The sequence below is a fragment of the Aotus nancymaae genome, unplaced genomic scaffold (assembly GCF_030222135.1).
Source record: "Aotus nancymaae isolate 86718 unplaced genomic scaffold, 86718_ANA_hifiasm-v0.15.2.pri h1tg000065l, whole genome shotgun sequence".
In the NCBI taxonomy this organism is placed as follows: Eukaryota; Metazoa; Chordata; class Mammalia; order Primates; family Aotidae; genus Aotus; species Aotus nancymaae.
Genome location: NW_026988480.1, coordinates 9335703 through 9356708, shown reverse-complemented (window position 1 = coordinate 9356708; position 21006 = coordinate 9335703). Strand labels below are relative to the sequence as shown.

General features: G+C 50.7%; 1 protein-coding gene and 3 non-coding genes across 9 annotated transcripts; all 4 read right to left on the bottom strand.

The window, feature by feature from the left end:
* Positions 1-7988: 7988 nt before the first annotated feature.
* Positions 7989-20082, bottom strand: TBRG4 (transforming growth factor beta regulator 4). 6 transcript variants are annotated; one of them, XM_012458477.2, is made up of 11 exons: positions 20030-20082; positions 16941-17401; positions 13346-13669; positions 12469-12640; positions 12031-12188; positions 11196-11306; positions 10225-10369; positions 9691-9936; positions 9372-9483; positions 9114-9228; positions 7989-8283 (listed from the first exon to the last, which is right to left on the bottom strand). In XM_012458477.2, the coding sequence occupies exons 2-11, from the start codon at positions 17349-17351 to the stop codon at positions 8182-8184; spliced, it is 1896 nt and encodes a 631-aa protein (XP_012313900.2). In that variant the 5' UTR covers positions 17352-17401; positions 20030-20082; the 3' UTR covers positions 7989-8181. The 6 variants fall into 6 exon arrangements, with proteins under 6 accessions (XP_012313900.2, XP_012313908.2, XP_012313913.2 ...); XM_012458485.2 differs by having other exon boundaries at positions 19972-20061; XM_012458490.2 differs by lacking the exon at positions 20030-20082 and adding an exon at positions 19916-19993.
* Positions 12281-12414, bottom strand: LOC135270760 (small nucleolar RNA SNORA5). The gene has a single exon (XR_010338893.1). It is a non-coding gene; the product is annotated as a small nucleolar RNA SNORA5 (small nucleolar RNA).
* On the bottom strand, positions 12811-12947 carry LOC135270761 (small nucleolar RNA SNORA5). Its single transcript, XR_010338894.1, has one exon. It is a non-coding gene; the product is annotated as a small nucleolar RNA SNORA5 (small nucleolar RNA).
* On the bottom strand, positions 13873-14006 carry LOC135270759 (small nucleolar RNA SNORA5). The gene has a single exon (XR_010338892.1). It is a non-coding gene; the product is annotated as a small nucleolar RNA SNORA5 (small nucleolar RNA).
* Positions 20083-21006: the final 924 nt, after the last annotated feature.

Below are 21006 nucleotides of genomic sequence, written 5' to 3'. Positions count from 1 at the left end.
CTCCGTCAGTCCGTACTGCCGCCCCGCCGAGCCTGCGCGGCCACCGCCCCTTGGCCGGGCGGTGGGGGCAGTGGGTGACGTCAGGCCACCCCGCCCGCCTGTCCCCGTGAGCGAGCGTGCGCGGGCTCGCCAGGCACTGCGGAGGGCGTGGGGGGGCTCCCTCCCCACCCCCGCCCCACCCGGCTGTGGCCTTCCTCTTGCTGTGCGCTGTTTCGAGGGGGAGCGGGGGTGGGTGCCTGCGCCTGGTCCCGCCCTTTCCACAGCATTCCCTCCCTTTACGAGGGAGGGTTTCAGGGCCAATTGGAAGCTAGGCTGCCCGAGGGTGGCATCAGCCCGTGGCCGGGAAGAGGCGGGGACGTCCCTAGAACCCTGGTTGTGGGAGACTGGGGAGGTGGTTGGGATCCTGGGATGCTCGGAGCGCTTTGGGTGGGGGTGGTGGCGCAGCCTCCTTCCCCGCTGACCGAGCAGAGGGTGCAGGGCCTGGGGAGGGAGGGGGCCCCGCCGAGACCGATGCCTCCATCCAAAAGGTGAGCTGGAGCTGCAGCTCCAGAGTGATTGGCTGGTCCTGGCAGTCGTCGGTCTCCGTGGCAACCGCCTCCTGTCTCCATGCCAACCAGGGATGGAGCCGGCTAGAGCGCACCAGGGAAGGCGGCCCGGATGGGCCAGTCTCCAGGTCTCTTGGCAATTCGGTGATCTGTCCCTTCACCTCCCATCCACCCCCACACTTCTCTAGGTAGTATAAGGCAAAGGGAAGAAAGTGCTTCCCTCTGTTCCTGGCAGCACCCTCTGCCACACCTCCCAGGAGGAAGCCGGCCCCGTGAATTTCCTGAAATGCCTCTCCCTTCCACACAGGCTGCTGTGCCACCCGGATTCACTGAGCACCCCTCCTCCCCGGTGCCAGGCACCAGGGAGACAGATGAATGAGACATTGTCATCACCCCTAAGTGGGGTGGGGGGAATCAGAGTAGCCATTGTCACAGGCAGGAAGGGAGCTTTCAACATCCTCAGTCTTCCGTGGGTTCTAATGTCAAGCTCATGAAATTAGGGACTGCCCTCTGACTCCCCCAGACCTGCCTCAAGGCTCAGTGCTACACACCTGGCTGCCTGCTGTAGCCCAGGAACCAGAATCACCAGCCACACCATTAGAATTAACATCAACTTTAAACAATCTCTTCCAGAAAACAAGAGAAGGGGACACTTCTTTACCCATTTTATAAGGCAAGAAATATCTTGATGTCAAAACTAACAAAGTGCCAACACCCCCAAAGCGCCCCAAAACAAAAACTTCAGACCAGTATCTCTCACGCAGGCAACCAGAGCCAGCTAATTTTTTTATTTTTAGTAGAGACAGGGTTTCACTATGTTGGCCAGGCTGGTCTCGAACTCCTGACCTCAGGTGATCCACCAGCTTCCCAAAGTGCTGGGATTACCAGTGTGAGCCACTGTGCCCAGCTCTATTTTTATTTTTTTATTTGAGATGGAAGTTTCACTGTTTCGCCCAGAATGGAGTGCAGTGGGGTGATCTTGGCTTACTGCAACCTCCGTCTTCTGGGTTGAAGTGATTCTCCTGCCTCAGCCTCCTGAGTAGCTGGAATTACAGGCGCATGCCACCACACTCAGCTAATTTTTGTAGTTTTAGTAGAGGCAGGGTTTCACCATGTGAGTCTCAAACTTCTGACCTCACGATCTGCCCACTTTGGCCTCCCAAAGTGCTGGGATTACAGGTGTGAGCCACCACACCCAGACTGGTAAAAATTATTTAGAAAAAATAAAGCTGAGTTGAAAGGGGCCAACAAAATAAAAATGAAAGAGAACAAATTAAAGCTTCTGGAAATGGCCTGAAGGGCAAACAGCAAATGAACAAACATCTATTCAAGTCCAGGTGTGGTGGCTCATGCCTGTATTCCCAGCATTTTGGAATGCTGAGGTGGGTGGATCACTTGAGATCGGGAGTTTGAGAGCAGCCTGGCAAACATGGTGAAAACCCATATCTACTAAAAAAAAATACAAAAATTAGTTGAGTATGGTGGCACATGCCTGTAATCCTAGCTACTAGGGAGGCTAAGGCAGGAGAATCGCTTGAACCCAGGAGGCAGAGGTTGCAGCAAGCTGAGATCAGCCTGGGTGATGGAATGAGACTGTGAAAGAAAGAAAGGAAAGGAAAGGAAAGAGAGAGAAAGAAAAAAGAGAGAAAGAGAAAGGAAGGAAGGAAACAAGGAAAGAGAGAGAAGGAAGGAGAGAGAAAGAAAACAAAGGGAAAGAAAAGAAAGAGAAGGAAATAAAGAAAAGAAGGAAAAGAAAGACACATAACATCTAATCAAGAAAATCTATGAGAATTTAGTAAGAAACACAAGAGTCTGTGGTATTTGAACCAAGACAACTCACTCCAGCAAAGGGAGGTGGACTCCACACCAGACTGGCCAGAAGAACACAGGCTTCTCTTCTCCCATCTCCCAGCCAGAGGGCTTTCTTCCTGGGAGGGAGTACTTCAGTGTATCTCATCCCCCTCCCAGTTGCCTGTTGTGGGAGTGAGTCCTGGGTGAGTCTGGTTGAGGTGGGGTTCCCTTCTTGCACTTAGCCCCTATTTGTGGAAGGCAGGCTCTACCTTGGGTGTGAGATGTTGAGAATACTGGGGTCCTGATAGCCCTTCTCGTGGCTTATGAGGTGAGAGTTCCATACCAGGAGAGGCTGTTGCCTCCCTTCCAGACTGCTCAGCTCCTAGAGTGGGAGTGTGACTCAGAATTTTGCCACTGAGCTCAGAGATTTTGCCTGGAGGGAAGAGGCAGGTTGTAAAACAGCCCAAGATCTCTTCCCATAGAAACTGACCTTACTTGCAAAAGAATACGAGGAAGTTTAAACCCAAGGGTATTCTCAAGAGCAGTAGAGGTTATGGTGAAAGGCATAACCTCTCCATGGAAGGAGATTCATGGATCTAATGAAGACACAGCCTAGGCTGCAGGTTGGCTAGTTTGCAAGAGAAAATGCAGTAATAAGACAGCTGGGTGGAGACCTACTGGGATTGAAGACAATATAAAACACTGACCTCTGAAACTATTCTATCTAAGAGGCCACAATTTTGATTAGTTTGCAGAGGAATTTGTGCCCAGAGTATTGCTGAAAATGAGCAATCAGTGGAGTTTAGGAGTGGCAATTAGTGGAGTTTAACAGCTGGGTGTGGTTAGGAAAAGAGAGCAAGAGAGCCTGACCAGAACCACTGTCATTCCAGGGTGACTGTGGGCATACCCATAGCTGCACCTCCCTGAAGAGGCTCATCAGAGGCTGAACACTGTAGGGGAGAGGGACAGACCTCACCAAAATAATCCAACTAGTCACTAAGCAAATAAACAGCAAACAGCAGTACAAGCCCCAGAAGGGAGGGGGATTGGACCTGTACCGAGTTGCTATTGGGTACTGTTCATTTATTTATTTAATGGTATTAAAATGTCCACTTTTCAGCCTGGCGTGGTGGTTTATGCCTGTAATCCCAGCACTTTGGGAGGCCAAAGTTCGCGGATCATGAGGTCAGGATATCGAGACCATCCTGGCCAATAGGGTGAAATCTGTCTCTATTAAGAATACAAAAATTAGCTAGGCTTGGTGGCACACGCCTGTAGTCCCAGCTACTCAGGAGGCTGAGGCAGGAGAATCAGCATTATTCATGTATTAGTCCATTTTGCATTGCTATAAAAGGATATCTGAGATGGTAATTTATAAAGTTTATTTAGCTCACAGTTCTGCAGGCTGTACAAGCATGGTACCGACATCTGCTTGGCTCCTGGGGAGGCCTCAGGAAGCTTTTAGTCATGACAGAAGGTGAACAGGGAGCAGGCATGTCACATGATGAGAGAGGGCAGAAGAGAGGGCAGGAGCTGCCAGTCTTTCTTAAATAACCAGCTTTCAAGTGAACTAACACAGAGCAAGAACTCACTCATAACAAGGATGGCACCAAGCCATTTATGAGAAATCTCTTCCCATGACCCAAACACTTCCTAACAGGCCCCATTCTCCAACACTGGTGATCCTATTTCATGAGATTTGGAGGGAACAAAGTATCCAAACTATCGACTCATATTAGCCAGAAGGTGGAAACAATCCACATGTCCATCAGTGGATGAATGGATAAACAAAACGTGGCACGAACATATAACGGAGTATTATTCAGCCAAAAAAGGGAATACCGATACATGCTACGACATGAATGGAGCATGAAAACATGCTAAGTAAATGAAGCAGATGTCGGTACCATGCTTGTACAGCCTGCAGAACTGTGAGCCAAAAAAACTTCTTTATAAAATACCAAAATACCACATCTTGTATGATCTCATTCATATGAAGTTCAGAAGAAGGAAATCTATCTATAGAGAAAAATTAGTGGCTGCTTAAGGTGGGAGTTGGGGAGAAATAGGGAGGTAATAACTGTAGGGTACAGTTTATGAGGTTTACAAAATGTTCAAATTGATTGTGGTGATGGTTGCACATATCTGCAAAGAGACTCAAAACCACTGAATTATACATTTTTGTTTTTGAGATGGGGTCTCGCTCTGTTGCCCAGGCTAGATTACAGTGGTGCTATCATGGCTCACTGCAGCCTGGACTTTCTAGGCTCAGGTGATACTCCGACCTCAGTCTCCTGGGTAGCTGGGACGACAGGTGCATGCCACCACAGCTAGTTTTTATGTTTTAAAAAATAGAGACATGGTTTTGCCTGTTGCCCAGGGTGGTCTTGAATTCTGGAGCTCAAGATCTGGGGGCCTTGGCCTCCCAATGTGCTGGGATTACAGACGTGAGACACCACGCCCAGCCGAATTACACATTTTAAATGGGTGAAGTATATGGCACGTGAATTATATTTTAATAAAGTGGTCAAAAGTAACAAAATAAAAGGCATATGGATTTGAAAGGATGAGATAACAGAGTCTTGCTGTGTAACCCAGGCTGGAGTGAAGCGGTGCAATCTCAGCTCACTGCAACCTCCACCTCCTGGGTTCAAGCAATTCTCCTGCCTCAGCCTCCCGAGTAGCTGGAATTACTGGCATGTGCCACCATGCCCAGCTAAACTTTATATTTTTAGTAAAGACGAGATTATACTATGTTGGTCAGGTTGGTCTCGAACTACCAACCATGCCAGCCTGTAGTTTTTGTTACTATGTAAATTGGCCAAGCATGGTCGCTCATGCCTGTAATTGCAGGACTTTGGGAGGACAAGGCGGGCAGATCATTGAGGTCAGGAGTCCAAGTCCAGCCTGGCCAAGATGGTGAATCCCCGTCTCTACTAAAAATACAAAAATTAGCCGGGTGTGGTGGCAGGGGCCCGTAATCCCAGCTACTAGGAAGGTTGAGGCAGGAGAATCACTTGAACCTGGGAAGCAGAGGTTGCAGTGAGCCGAGACCACACTACTGCACTCCAGCTCTGGCAACAGGAATCAAACTCCATCTCAAAAACAAAAACAAAACTACAAAACATTAATAAAAGCAAAGACCTAAATAAACAGATATCCAGTCATCCCTCGGTATCCACTCATGCTCCAGTCCCTATTAGAAAATGGCACAGGATTTCCGTATAATCTATGCACATCCTCGTGTATCCTTTAAAACATCTCTGAACTACTTAAAATACCTAGCACAATATAAAAGCTGTGTCAATAATTACATGTTATTTACATTTGTATTCTTGATTTTTTGCTTTTGCAATCTGGGGTTGAACCCTTGAACACAGATGGCTATTGTTTCCACTGCGAGATTCCACACAGTAAAGATGTCACGTTTCCCTAAACTGATCTATAGGTTTAATGTAACTCCTATCAAAACCTCAGTAAGACCTTTTTTTTTTTTTTGACATAGACGAGTTTTTTCAAAAATGTACATGAACAGGAAAAGGAAGAATAGCCAAAACAATTCTGAAAAATAAAGCAGGAGAACCCATCACTCTACCCAATAAGGCCTGCTTTACAGCTACACTAATCAAGAATGTGATATTGGCACAGATAATATAGATCAACAGTACAGAACAGATAATGCAGAAACAGACCCATACAAATATGCCCAACTGACTTTTTACAGAAATGCAAAAGTAAAGTCAATGGGAGAGGATGGCCTTTCAACAAATGGTTCTGGAGCAACTGACATCTAGAGGCAAAACCAAAAATATCTGCCTTACAAAGCCCTCTCAAGACTGATAAAAAAGAAAATGCAATTACAACACGGGCAAAAGGCATGAGAAGACATTTCACCAAAGAGAATAGATGGCAAATAAATGTCTATTTACCAACAACTTATCAGAAAGAGATGAAAGATGGTAGTTTTTTAGAAAAACACACATTCCATCTGACCTGGCAGCTGCACTCCTGGGCATCTTTACCCCAGAGAAATGAAAACTTACACAAAAATCTAGACACAGATTTTCTGGTTACTTTATCAGTAATAGTGAAAACCTGGAAACAAGCCAGGTATCTCCCCTGGGTTAAGGGAGCATATGGGTGTTAGAGCCACATCACAGAATAAAGCACAACACAGATGCAACAGCAATAGAAAGCAATGAACTACTGATACACGTAGTAATGAGAATTCAAATTTTCAGAGAATTATGCCAAGTCAAGAAATACAATTCCAGAAGCCCACATCCTGATTTTTATGTGACATTCTTAGAATGACCAAAGATTTGCAGCTGCTTGTGAAGGATGAGGAGGGGGTGAGTATAAAGGGCAATGTGAGGGCCCTTTAGAGATGGAAATGCTTTGCTTGACCTGTGCTCACGTCAGTATCTGGGTGTGACCTTGCACCCTACTCTGCCATGGAGGGAATCACAGATTATTTCTTACAACTGCACAGGAACGTGTAATTATCTCAAAATAAAGTCAGGGGCCCTGAGGATGAGCTTTTATTTCCTTGGTTAGATACATACCAGGCTCTCCTGAACTGGCTCCTCCAGCTCCTCGGTCTCACCCCTGCAGATGCTGTGCACCCTCCTCTAAGACCTAAGTTGCTGCCACACCCTGAGCACTTGTCCTGGCTGTCCCTTACCCTTGGGATGTTCTTCCTCGATTCACAAGTCATCTCTGGCAGCTCTTTCCCCTCCCACTGGGTGAGGGACCACTCCTGTGGTAGTCCTCTAGCCTGTGCAAACGACAGGGACCATGCTCACCTGTGCCTGACGGTGCCCAATGCAGCCGGAACAAAGCTAGCTCAATGCTTGGGTGAGCAGACAAGCGTCAGAGCGGTAACTTGTTCTTTTTGAGTAAGCAGCCTAGGGTGGGGAGCCTGCATTGCTGAGGGCAGCGGGCTTCTCCACTCTCAGCTCCACCCCACTGTCCCGCTCTCCATTCTGTATGGCTGGAGGCGACTCACAGTCCCGGCTGCTGTTTAGTCAGGTCCTGCGAAAGGGTGTCCCTAAGGAGAGGCTGGAAGGTAGAAAGCCTGTTGCCTCCCAGCATCTGGTGATCCCCGAAGCAGTAGGGAGGTGGCCTGAGCCCTGTTTGGGCAGCCAGTTCCTGTGATGACAGCATAAGACTCCGGTCAGGGTGGGGAAGACAGTGATGGAGTCTGGCTCTTGGCACTGTGGTGTCAGCCAAGTGGGATCTCCTCTCCCAAGTGCGTTCACCCAGCCTTCACATCACCTGTTACCACATGCTGCCAGGGTGCCTTTCACTCACCTAAGCATGAGACTACTGATGGGAGAAAGCCTCCCAGGTTGGCTGTGGTTCAGTAGTCACAGGTCCATCAGAATCCCCAGCCATGCACTGAAGCTCCTCTTCCCTGGAGGTTCAGAATTCCAGGACTCCACCTGTCTGCTGGGGCTGACCCAGATCCCTACCCAAGAGGCTGGCACATGTGAATATGCACACGTGATGAGAAGCAGCTGGGAGAGAAAGGCAGGTGACGACCCAGGTTTGTCGCTAAAGCAGCCCTCTTCGGCTGGGCGTGGTGGGGGAGTGCAGACAGACACGTGCTGACAGCGTGGAGGGTGACAAAGCCTGGGAAGGCCCCCGAGGTCCAACACCAAAATTAAAAATTTATTACACACAAGAGGATGCTCTGTCCCTTAGAGCTGCTGGCCGCCCTCCCCACTCTGGCCAAGGTCCTGCACAGAGGTTTGTCCTCAAGGGCAATACTTCTTGCCCGCTCACAGCTAGACCTCTGGCAGAGTCAGCGCCCTGGGCATGCAGTCCATGACGCCAGCACAGGTCACTTGGCCAGCTCCTCAGACATCGCTTTGCGTATCTTGTCCTTGAGGTAGGCACCTTTCTGCCACTCAGACTTGAGTTCCACCCACTCATAGAATGGGACCTAGAAGGAGGCAGGGGAGAGACAGGTCACGTGGGTAAGGAGATCCAGTCAGTGGCTCTGCCTGCTTGCCTGCTGCCCTCACACTGACCCCTCACCCCACACCTCTGGTGACCAACAGCTCTGCACACCTGCCCCTTGGCCTCCAAGTCCTCAAGGCAGAGCCCATGAACCGAAGACAGTACGGGTGGGGAGAGGCCTCACACTGTCAGTGCTGGAGGGGTCTGTAAACCACTAAGAGACCCAAGAAGGGCTTCTCAATTTTAAATAGTTGATAAAAAACTCACGACAACACAAAGAAGAAAACTTGATAGAACCCTTCTGTGGCTCATGAAGCCACACGTTCATTCACTGACCCTTCCCAGGGAAGTTGGCACCCTTTGGTCTTAGCCAAGGTCTCCCAGGCGTGAGACCAGAGTCAGGCCCAGGACCTGTGTCTTTCTGCTCCTACCTTTCCCGAGAACAGGCCCTGACCAAGGAGGCAGAGCAGCTGCACTCAGAGTATCAACAGCTGTGCAGCCTGCTGGGCTTCGAGCTGCTCATCTATGAATGGGCCCTACCCTGCCCACCTCCTAAGCTGAATGAGGAGGCTTGGTGGCCTTTCTGGGTTCACCCATGGGGTGAGATGCTGGGAAGGTTTGAGGGGAGGCTGGAGCAGCTAGGATCCACAGTGAACTCCCTCCCTGGGCTCCTAGGAGAGGCCTGGGGCCATGGGCAGGGGAATGTGTCCGTACCCGCTGGCTCTAGGCTGGTTTTGCTTCCACCTGATCCCCTCTCCAGCCTGGGTGGGGGATCCTCCCTGTGCAACGACCACCTGCCCAAGAGGTACTCACATCCACTATTAGGAAGCCTGCAGCCAGTATGTGTCGCCGGGCCAGGACAAAGCGACCCAATAAGTCTTTGCTTCGATTGTTGAAGTTGGGGAACTCCCACCGCAGGAAAGCTAGCCTAGAAGGAAGAAGGGGTGGCTGACAAGCTTCCACTCTCCCAGTCCCTTGGAAAGAGGGAAAGCAAAGAATACACAGTCCAACAGCCATGGTGCCCCCACGACCTTCACTGGGGCCATGGCCAACAGGTCCCTGGTCACCTACCTCTTAGCCCCTGGAGGTGGTGGCTGGCTCCCAATTGGCTGGGCAAGGTGAGGTGCCATAAAGTCCCTTAAGGGCAGAAACTGGCCGTCACTGTCCAGCAGCACCTCAGCATCTGGGGAAGGGGTGTGGGATGAGAACACATTGGGGGACATTTCTCAGAAACCCCCCACAGGAAGGATGAACAAAGGTGGTGTTGTGGGGTCCAGGCTGATACTCTGCAGCTCTCTGGGTCTGTTCTTGCTGCAGAGGGGGCAGGTTAGAACAGCCTTATTACACTCAGACAGTGCCAGGCCCTCTGCCAACCAGGGGGAGCCCTCACCCAGCACCCAGCCGTATTGCGTGGCCACCTCGAGGCTGCCCCTGTCGGCGCTCCCCAGCAGCCCCTTCAGTGTCTCCTGCAGCTCCTTTTGCAGGGGGGTCACCTTCCTGTCAAGGGCCAAGGGCCTAGGTGCCATAGCTGAGGCCGGCAGAAGGGGACCCGAGTACTCGGGGTGCTCCAGCAGGGCTGTGGCGTTAATGTGGAGCAGCTTCTGGAAGATGTTCTGATCCTTCTGAGACTCGCCCCCTAGGGGACAAGGAGAAAGAAGAGGGAGGTGGGCCTAGGGCCAGGAGGAACAGAGACGGAGAGACCCCGGATGGGAAGGCAGTGGCACCCCTACACACAGTCCCAGCCCAGTTCTCTGGGTCAGGAGGCAGCAGAGTTATGGTCTGCTGGCCATTCACAGGCAGGGGATAGGGAGCAAGGGCGTTGGAGAACCCTGGCCTCCCTCTGCCCCAAATTCTCACCCGGCACTAGGGAGACAAGACCAGGCAGTTTCCCAGTTCCAGTAGTACTAGGGGCGGGGGCGCTCACCTAGAAATTGGGTGTGAAATTTAGGGTGAAGGATGGCTTGCAGCTCTGCCTCCTGTGCCTGCTGCAGCACACACAGGGCCCACACCAGGTCTACCTGCAGGGCTGGCTCCAGACCCGCCAGCTCTGACCCCAGCTTCTCGTGTACCTGGGCAAGGATAGGGTGCGGTAGAGAAAGCAGGCTCTGCTTAGGGGCTGCAAATAGCCATGGGTGAGCCATAGTCCATGATGTGGTCTTGACCTGGTTGGGATGAGGCCAGGGGAGGCTACTGGGGAACAAGAGGCAGAACCCTGGTCCTTGGTTAGGCCTGGAGCAATCCTGGACTTGAAGGTACCAGGAATCTTCCTCATGCCCCAAGACCACTCTGGACAGCAGGAAGAGCGCTGCCACATGCTGGCATTTGATTAGGTTTACTATAACCAACCCACTGGCAGGAAAAAAAAATCCCTTCTCCCATAATGTCTCCAAGTGGGCACCTGGGACAAGGGAAGAGGTGTTTCTGGTGCTCTGAGAGGATGAGAGCATCCAAGAGGTGATGAAGCTCTCCCAGCGCCCGGCTGGTTTTTCTCAGGACTGTGCCAGGCAAACCCCTAATGGAATCCCGGGGTCACATCTGGCCTGCTGGCCTCTGTGGCCTGTTGAGGTTTTCATATAGAGGGCTCCCCCTCCCACCCTGAGCTGAGGCAAAAAGCAGGAACACCCACTGGAGCTTCTGAGCATCAACAGGGCATTAAAAGGAGCAACAGAGGCAGGACCCCCCCCAGCACTGCCTGGCAGAGCAGTTAACCAGACGGTAGGATTTCATGTTTGTCCTCAGTGATCCCTTGGACACCTGACTCCAGCCATCTACCTCCCTCTGCCCTCCCATGCCATGCAAAGCAGCCCCTTCCCCTCTACCCAGCCCGAGCTGATCCTGAGCCATTAGCTGGTAGGGGAGGGTAAGGGTCAAGCAATGGGAGCCCAGAGGCTGTACCAGGCTGAAGAACGGATCCTCTTGGTCTGGATGGAAGTTCAGACGCGCAAAAGCCAGGAGCATGCTGCACAGGTGGGGCAGGGGGATGTCCGGCGCTCTGTTCAGGAAGTGCTGGGTGGGTCAGAGATAGCAGAGGGACAGGATAAGCTGTCTGCCTCACTGTCCTCCCGCCCAGCTCTGAGTCTGAGGGGAGCCTGCATGGCCAGGGGCAATGGCAGCACCCTCCATCCAGGCCCCATGAGCTGTGCCAACCACACAGGGGGACTTACACAGGACCAGACCCTCCTTCGTCCAATAGCAACTACACACAGAGGCTGGGGACACCTAGAAACTGCTTCTTTCTGATAAGGGCTTTAGAAACACTCCCCAACCAGTAAACTTAGTTTAGACTTGTCACACATAAACCTAAGTGCGGGTGTCATCTTTCTTTAGAGTTCCACTTTGGTGGGGTGGGGTCAGTGATTCAGGTGACAGTTCTGAGTGGATTCTTAGCCTCACTGACCATGCTGCTACCTGCTACAGCTACCCCAGCACGGATGGAAGCACTTATGATGGTCAGTGAAAGCACAGAGGAAACAGTTCTCAAACGCTTTTTTGAGAACTGAACAGCAGCTCTTTAAAAATAAGCCAAAATGCAAGAAACATTTTGCCCCAAATGAGCATTTTCAGACTGGCTTTGCTTTCCTGACTAAAGCAATGGTTCTCAGCAGATGCCCAGGAAGTCAGCTCCTCTCAGTTGAGGCCAGGCATGGAGAGCCCCCTGAAACCCAGCCATCCTCAGTGGTTTCAGGTTGGTAGGGCCAGGCTCTGGACCCTGGAGTTAGTCCTGGCTCACCTGGGCAAAGGCCTCAAACAGGGGCAGGTTGAGCCACTTGAGTAAGGCGAAGGACTTGGCACAGCGGGCCACCTCACCGGAAGTCAGGTTGGGTGCGAGGGGCAGCAGGTCAGCAGCCAGGCGCTGGCACACCTGGGTCTGGTGAAAGTTGAGTTTGCCTTCGGGACAGAGCAGATCACAGGATTTGGCTGGGGAGGGTCAGCAATCACCCGCCAGCCCCACCCCACCTCAGCCTCAAGGTTTAGATGCTTGGTGTCTGTAACCAAATTTATCCCCGAGCCTGAGACACAGGAACAGGGCCCATGAGTCACAGTGTTTCTGTGGCAGCCTTCTGGGCCAGTGCCTACCACGTGAAGGAAAGGCACTGAATTTGACACGGCTGCAGGCATCTGCAGGGCCAGAGGTCCCCTCTCTCCACTGTTCTGTCTGAAGGCTCACCATAGGCGTAGGCCAGGTCCAGGAGCACACCTTTCGTCAGATGGAAGGGCTTCTGCACCAGGTGGTAGGAGATGGCCCGCAGCAAGGGCACGGATCGCCGGCTCTGAACTGCCAGCGTCACCAGCACCTTCCGCAGCTCGTCGGGGCCAAACTGCTCCACTAACTCCAGGCACTGTCAACCACAGCCGCGCAGAGGTCAGCTCAATGGCCTGAGGTGGCAGGGACGAGCTGGGGGCAGGGGTCCCACGGTCCCATCCAGTGCAGCCCCTGTGAGACAGCAACTGGGCCTGAGCTGACTAAATAGGCCCTCCTCATCCACCCCAGGAACCCTTGGACCTGGAACAGTGTCCACAGCCAAACTTATCTCCAGGTCCCAGAGTGGGTGACCCAGGGCCCATCAGCTGTGGAGCTTGCTGTGGCAGCCATCTGGGCCAGCCCCTGCTGTGACAGGAACGAGCACTGAATCTGACTTGACTGCAGGACCACAGCTGGTAAGGGTTAACACATCTCTAGGAGAGTTCTAGTCAGAAGCCAGGCCTGGGCAGTACCTGTGTTACTTGAGGAGCTGCCTGCCAAGCCCCCATCTCAAGATGATGCCATGATGGGGTTTGGGGGAAAGATAAAGGTGCAATCAAGAAATCGCCTGTGTTGGGAGGAATGAGTGGTGCTTCATGAATGCAGCCACAGGGCAAACATCTGTTGCAGCTCCAAGCCCTCTGGTCCTGCACCATGTGAAGCCTGAGGCTTCAGACAGAAGCTCCCGGGGCTCTGATCCCAGTGCAGGCAACACACCCCTCTGCAGATGACTGTCACCTAAAGAACGAGCCCAAAGCCCAGGAGAGGCAGGCTGGGTGCCACCTGCTTTCAGGCTCAGTACCTTGTCTTCCAGGCGGTTCATCAGTGACTCCGAGAGGTGTCCCACCTTCATCATGATGGTCACTAATGTGCGGCCATCTTCAATTTCTGTCCAGCGCCTTTCCAGGTGCATGAGCAGCTCAGCGAGCAGCTCCTGGGAGTGCTGCTTCCGTGAGAGAGTGGCACAGGACTCTGCCAGAAGGGCCAGGTGCTTGTACTTGAGCCTCCGCATACGCCAGCGGACCTCCTGCTCCACTGACTGCAGCTCCTTGGAGGTCTCGGGGAGGCCCAGAGCATAGAGGCTCCGCAGCAGCCTCGAGAGGGTACCATGCCAGACCGAGGATATCTAGGCAGGGAAAGGACACAGGAGAAGTGACGTGGTACTGTAAGTCCTGCGTGTGAGCTGGAGGCTGCCCTTTTGAACTTCGTTTCATGGGCGTTTACTATAACTCTTCAGAGAAGACAGTATCAGTTCCCCACTCTGTTCAAACAGGGCCCGGGTGCCTGGCTGCTCCTCACAGCCTTGCTCAGCCTTGAGGCCTAGATGCTTGGTGTCTGTAACCAAATTTATCCCTGAGCCTGGGACACAGGAACAGGGCCCATGAGTTACAGTGTTTCTGTGGCAGCCTTCTGGGCCAGTGCCTACCATGGGCAGGGCAGGCAATGAATTTGACATGGCTGCCAAGCACCCGCACAGCTGGAGCTCCCCTCAGGCACAGGCCACATCCAAGGGCACAACTCTGAGCCTGATCCTCTCAGCTCCAATAAATAGCACCTTTCTGCTCAAGGTAGCCGAGGTCATTTGCAATTGCTAACAAGCAAGAACTGAGTGGAAAGAGAAATTCTCCAAATTTCTCCCAATGAAGCTTTGACCTCATGTAGCTGATTAAAGAGAGACATTCTTTTATATGGTCCTGGCTACAGCTCTGTGTGGTGGGCACGCAGACTTGAGCCGCAAGTACAGCTGTCAAGTCAATGGAAGAGGTCAGAGAAAAAGTGGAGCCTGATGGATGTGACCTGATGGCAGAGAAGGTGGCACTTACGCTTGCTAAGATCAGTTTTGTTACCATTCAGGACTTTTACTTGCAATGACATTATAAGTTTTAAGTATTAAAAACACTGGCTTAAGCCAAGCAGATCATCTGAGGTCAGGAGTTCGAGACCAGCCTGGCTAACACAGTGAAACTCCGTCTCTACTAAAAATACAAGAAATTAGCCAGGCGTGGTGGCACATGCCTGTAGTCCCAGCTACTCGGGAGGCTGAAGCAGGAGAATCACTTGAACCTGGGAGGTGGAGGTTGCAGTGAGCCAAGATCACACCACTGCACTCCAGCCTGGGCAACAGGGCGAGACTCCATCTCAAAAACAAACAAACAAACAAACAAACTTAGCCAGGTGTAGTGGCACACACCTGCAGTCTCAGCTACTCGGGAGGCTGAGGTGAGATCACTTGAACCTGGAAGGTAGAGGCTGCAGTGAGCTGAGATCGTGCCACTGCACTCCAATCTAGGTGTCAGAGTGAGACTCCACCTCAAACAAAACAAAACAAAAACAAAGAAAACAAAAAGACAAACACTGGCTTTTCTCCAGTAAAATAATTTATTTTTGAGTCGGAGAAGCTCCAACCCTTCCACTTTTCTCCAACAAACCAACCTCACAGTTTCTGGCAATGTGAAGTTTCTTAGGAATGCAACTGCTGCAAAAGCAGAAGTCCCTGCAGAGCAGGGGCAGGGCTTGAGTGAGCCACCACCTTTACCCTCCAGGTACGTGGCACCCAAGCACGCCAGCCCCTCAACTGCCTGCAAAGGGAGGAGCACCCCGGGAACAAAGGTCTGCAGGAAAGCCTTTGACATATGGGCAAAAAGAACCATGGTACCACTAAGCCCTGCCTGCTCCCAAAAGCAGAGGCCTCCTGAGGATGACCAAGCTGCTGCTGCCAACAGCAGTGCCTCTGAACAGGCTCTTACTAAATGCCAGGCATCCCTCTGTGTGCGTACCCCTATGAGACACCAACATCCTGTGAGAATCATCAGCCCCACTGCACAGGTAAACAAAGGTGAACTTATTTCTACAGTCTGACAGTAGTTCTGGGTCCGGAACCTGCACCAGAGCCTGCCCTCTCTGCTGGTGCCTGCTTTGCTTCTGAAGAGGGTAACTGATGTTCACAGACTGTTGACATTGTGGAATGTCAACATGGGTGGCTCTAGAGCCCTTTGGCCCCAACTCCACTGTCAAAGAAGAGAGCAGATGGTAAAACGAGTATGGCTCTGTCCTTTTTCGGCCAAGTCTCTCAACACTGACCCCTCAGGCTCAGTCTCTTTACCTGTTAATGAGAAGCAGAAACCATACCTACAACGAAGTGAGCTAGGAACAGAGAAGCTGCTGTCTGAAGAGCTACGGAAGAGGGAGAAAGTACTGGGGTAAATTCCAATCTCACAGAAGGTATGGGTCCACCTTTTGGTTTCATGGACAGCAGGAAAATCTTCGAAAAGAAAGCTGTCATCATATTGCAGACACTTGCCTTATAATTTTGTTACAAGGTTCAGTCTTGTATCAAAAGACTTGCTTAAACCATGTGTAAGAGTCAATAAACAAAAATTAGAATTATAGCCAAATAAAAAGGGGGGCCTAATTAAGTTCATTTTAGGAATTATATCCTCAGCAAGAAATGAACATGTACTGTGACCCCAGTACACACAACACATGCAAATATATACATACTTAACTAAAACCAAAGTTCCATGAGACATTATTGATTCCCCTTACTATGTGTGCTGAATTCTAGTATTTTTCTATACTACTCTAACTCATTAAGATACAGCTGGCCACATCCCACTACACTGATTTCATAACCTGCAGCTTGAAAAACACTCATTTAGTGCAACTCTTTCCTTGGTTAGTGCCTTTCTCTTCGTCACACCTGACAACTGGAAACGTGGTTTCAGTGCCCGAGCACCTCCATTCCAAAGCAGACCAAGGAGGGCCAGTTCAGTCACAGCAGGAGTCCGTACTCCTTTTTTTTTCTGTACATGGAGCCTAGGGAAGATTCTGTAAGATGGGAGTCCCTCACAGTGAGCAGAAACTGGCTTCTGTAGTCTGAGTTCTCCCCTGCTCAGTGCCACACAAATAGGTCTTGTTTCCTCTCTCCCTGGTCATCCTTGGAGGGTCTGAACATGACTAGATCATGCCCATGTCTGTCTCAAGTTTCAGGGACCTTCCATCAATCATGCTGCATCTCCTTTGGCTTCAAGAGCAGTGACTTGTTGTCAGCCAGAGCAATACGAGTCAAGACTGTATGGTGAGGGGAAAAGCACCCAAAGAACTGAGAAGAACCGGGCTCGCTTCCTGTGTTTCTATTACTAAGTGTCTGGGTTGTCTGTCTGTAAGAGGACAGACAACCAAGGATATTGCCCAGCAATATTTACCTAACAGGGCTCTTGTAAGGATAAACAAAGAGAAAGCACAATAAAGCACTTTGAAATTTATAAAAAAATAAAAAATATCACAAGACATGCAAGGCCCCTGTCTGTGCTTGGTAAGCACTGGCTGCTGTGGACTCCAGCATCTCTGGCTGTGTTCCTCTTGCCCATGCTCTCAGACAACACAGTGGCACCCACCTGACTGTTGAGCAGATGGAGAAGTTGCTGAAAGCGGGTGTCCTGTATGAGCGAGGCCTTGTCTTCTGGCTTCTCGAACAGCAATCGAGAGAGCCGGATAAATATGAGGGCCGCATGATTCTTGTTCAAGTGGTGACCAGCATCAACGAGCTCCAGGAGCTCCTCTGGCCTTGTGGCCTTCTTGATGAGCTGGTCTATGTGGTTCTCTGGGTAGAGAGTAAACACTTTTTCATTCTCCACCAGCTTCATCATGGAACTTGGGAAGTGGGAACTGGGTGAGGTGGCAGAGGAAGTCAGAGTCTTATGAGCTACCCTGGCAAGTCTCAGTTGGCCAATTGGAGCCATGGCAGGGGCCAGACGAGCAGCTTCTCTCAGGAGGCAAGTGCATTGCTTTACCAGGTAAGCCGCCATGATGTCCTGGGTGGCAAAGAGACAAGACTCCTAGCAAGTGATTCCAAACCCTGAAGAGGAAAAGGAGAGAGAAGGTGCTACTACAGGGGCAGTTCCTGATTCACAAACCTGACTAATGAAATGGAGTCAGAGCCACCCTATCTGTAAAATCAGCCTTTCTTTTCTGACAATCCATAGGTATGTGATAGCATTTTCTGAAGTAAAAAATCTCACGGGATTTTTGTTTCAGTACAGAATGCCATCAAATATCAAAACTGAAGAGCATTACAGCCTGGGTGGGAGGGTTTTCATCCTGCTTTTAATCTGAAATCACCTAGGATGTGGTTCAACAATTCAGATTCCCAGGTCCTGTCCAAGGCCTCCTAAATGGGCATGTCTGCAGACAGGGCCCAGAGAGCATTAATTTTTTTTTTTTTTTTTAGTTTCAAGGGTAACCAGGATTAATAATTACAGGCTTGGCCAGGCACAGTGGCTCACGCCTGTAATCCCAGCACTTTGGGAGGCCGAGGTGGGTGGATCACTTGAGGACAGTCAGGAGTTCAAGACCAGCCTGGCCAACATGGTGAAACCCCATCTCTACTAAAAATACAAAAATTAGCTGGGCATCATGGTGCATGCCTGTACTCCTAGCTACTTGAGAGGCTAAGGCATGAGAATTGCTTGAATCTGAGAGGTGGAGGTTGTGGTGAGCCAAGATTGCACCACTGCACTCCAGCCTGGGTGAGGGAGCGAGACTTCATAGCAAAAAAAAAAAAAAGAAAAGAAAAGAAAAAGGAATGCCCATCAGAGATAGACTGGATAAAGAAAATGTGGCACATATACACCATGGAATACTGTGCAGCCATAAAAAAGGATGAGTTCATGTCCTTTGCAGGGACATGGATGAATCTGGAAACCATCATTCTCAACAAACTGACACAAGAACAGAAAACCAAATATCGCATTTTCTCATTCTTAGGTGGGTATTGAACAATGAGAACACACAGACACAGGGAGGGGAACATCACACAATGGGGTCTGTTGGGGGGTGGGGAGCTAGGAGAGGGATAGGAGGGGGTGAGGAATAACATTAGGAGAAATATCTAATGTAGGTGACAGGGGGATGGAGGCAGCAAATCACCATGGCATGTGTATACATATGTAACAATCACGCAAAATCTGCACTTGTACCCCAGAACTTAAAGTAAAATTTAAAAAGAAAAGAAAAGAAAAAGAATTACTGGCTTAAAGAGACAATGGGACAGGATATTTTAAATCAGAATGATCCTGGAAAATCCACAACACAGAATTCACATTCCCAAAGCCTCTCTGGATATTTTAACACTGCAGACATAGGCGTGAGCCTCTTGAAACCAAGACAGATTACATCACTAAACTACTAAAAAACCCCCACCAAATTTCTAAGAGCAAAAATTCCAAACCATTAAGAAGCACTTCGTAACACGGCCCAGAATAATTTTCTCAGTCTTAGCCTTCTCTGCCTCCCTACAATACAAGGCCCCATTTTAAACAGGCCTGGCACTTCCACTCCACCTTACAGGGCTTGTTATCCGGGTCTCCTCCTCCCCCTATAAGGCTCTTTAAAACACATCTCATCTTTCCAAGGCTAAACACAATGTTGCCATCTCCACTAATTCGTTACATATAACCTTAATGTTGCTTTTAACAATTCTATCAGCTAGTCTAGCTCCTTAAGGTGATTAAGTGACCCAGGGAAGGCCTGTGACAAGGGCAAGCTAAAACGTTCACCTGGGCCTCATTTCTGAAGTACGTTTGATCTTTCTCCACTTCCTGAAACTTGGTATATGGCCAGCATTTTATTTTTATATGAGGGAATTACTGCAGCTGTAAAAAGCTTAGTCTATCTCCACATAAAAGGGGGGAGGGGAAGAGGGCTCAGAGAGGAGGAATATTTGCCCAAACGCAACATCTACCACTTCCTGAGTCTAACCACAGTGGAGAAACCTTTCCGACTTATTTTTTGAGACAGTCTCTCTCGCTCAGGTTGGAGTGGAATAGCGCGATCTGGGCTTACTGAGACCTCTGCCTCCCGTATTCAAGCGTTTCTCCTGCCTCAGTCTTCCAAGTAGCTGGGATTACAGGGGCGCGCCGCCACGCCTGGCTAATTCTTGCATTTTTAGTAGAGTCGTAGTTTCACCATGTTGGCCAGGCTGGTCTCGAACTCCTGACACCTCAGGTGATCCACTCGCCTCGGCCTCCGAAAGTGTTGGGATTACAGGCGTGAGCCACCGCTCCCGGCCTCCTTTCCGATTATTAAGAGAGCCCCAAGGGTAGTTTAGCGGAGTAAACGGAAGCCCAGAAGCCGGGCTGGGGTTTAAGCAAACAGCAATCCAAAACCTTGGTTCTAAACTGCAGAGAGATAACAGCTTGCACTAAGGCACAAAAACTGGCTCGTTGGGGTCATGAACGGTCAACAGGGGCGGCGTCTTCCAGGCCGGGACGCGAGGACTACGTGAGAAGAGGGGAAGCGTGAGCACCGGCAGGCCAGCACGGACGAGCGACCGCCACATCCCACCGCGTCCCAGCCTGCTCCCCGGGCTCACCGCATCCCAGCACCCCTGACACCTTCCCAACCACGCCTGTGTGCCTCGAAACCCACGCTCAGCAGCCCCTTCTTCCCGTGCCACAAGACCGACGCCGCGAGCACCACCGCTGACCTCCATTCGCCGCCCGCACTGTCCCCGGAAACACGCGGCGCGGCGCTCTTCCCTACGTCACTCTGAGCGCCGGCGGAAACGAGAAGAGCCTCGCACCGCCCGACCGGAAGCTACGCCTCCCGCTTCCGGCCACCCCTTTCGGTGGGTGCCGACTTTGCTGCGGGCGCAAGTGGCGCGATGAATGATGGGAAACTTCTAAGATAAAGAATCTAGGAAGGAAGGCTTAGATTGCCCTCCTGCCAGTAGTACACCATCCTCATCCGGAGTGTGGGAGACGACCCTTTGTTATCGGTGCTGTCCCCTCATTCCTCCCGGCTTGCGTAGACGTAGGAGAGCTCCTAGGGTAGTGAAAGACTGGGCTGGTGGGGTCGGGATAGGCGACGTTGGGGCCTGTGGGGGCTGGGAGGGCCCTTTTGCAGCTCCAGCTGAAGCTCTTCTTGAGGAAATGCAGGCAGTTTATCTAGACCTAGGAATTTTTTTTTTTACGTCTAGAATTCTGGATTTTTATGTGCAATTTTCCTGATTTTCAGTAGTGATGTTTAATTATAAAATAAAGTGTGGGATAGCCAAAACAAAATGTATCTGGGGTCTATATATGGACTTGATTAATTTTACTTCCAGCACAACTTATTTTCTGTGGAGTTAATAATAACTTTGACTGGTCACTGTGGCTCACGCCTGTAATCCCAGGCCTAGGCAGGCAAATCACTTGAGGTCAGGAGTTCGGGACCAGCCTGGCCAGCATGGTGACACTCCGTCTTTACTGTGCAGTGAGCAGAGATTTTGCCACTGCACTCCAGCCTGGGTGACAGAGCAAGACTCTTTCTCAAAAAATAAATAAATGAATAAATAATTACTTTGGTTTGTGTTTGTAAACTAAAAATAAAATTTTAAGCCCCCAACCTCTGAATGGACTGCCTCTTGGCTGAGGAGACCCCAGAGAAACCTCAAAAACTGAGTTCCCAGCCATTCTGGAA

Excerpts from the sequence above, each read along its gene's own strand:
- TBRG4 (XM_012458477.2), bottom strand. The coding sequence starts at position 17,351 with ATGGCGGCTTACCTGGTAAAGCAATGCACTTGCCTCCTGAGAGAAGCT. Across the intron at positions 12,641-13,345 it reads TGAACCGCCTGGAAGACAAG|TGCCTGGAGTTAGTGGAGCA; the intron begins GTACTGAGCCTG and ends TGTGGTTGACAG. Across the intron at positions 12,189-12,468 it reads GGACCTGGCCTACGCCTATG|GCAAACTCAACTTTCACCAG; the intron begins GTGAGCCTTCAG and ends TCTGTCCCGAAG.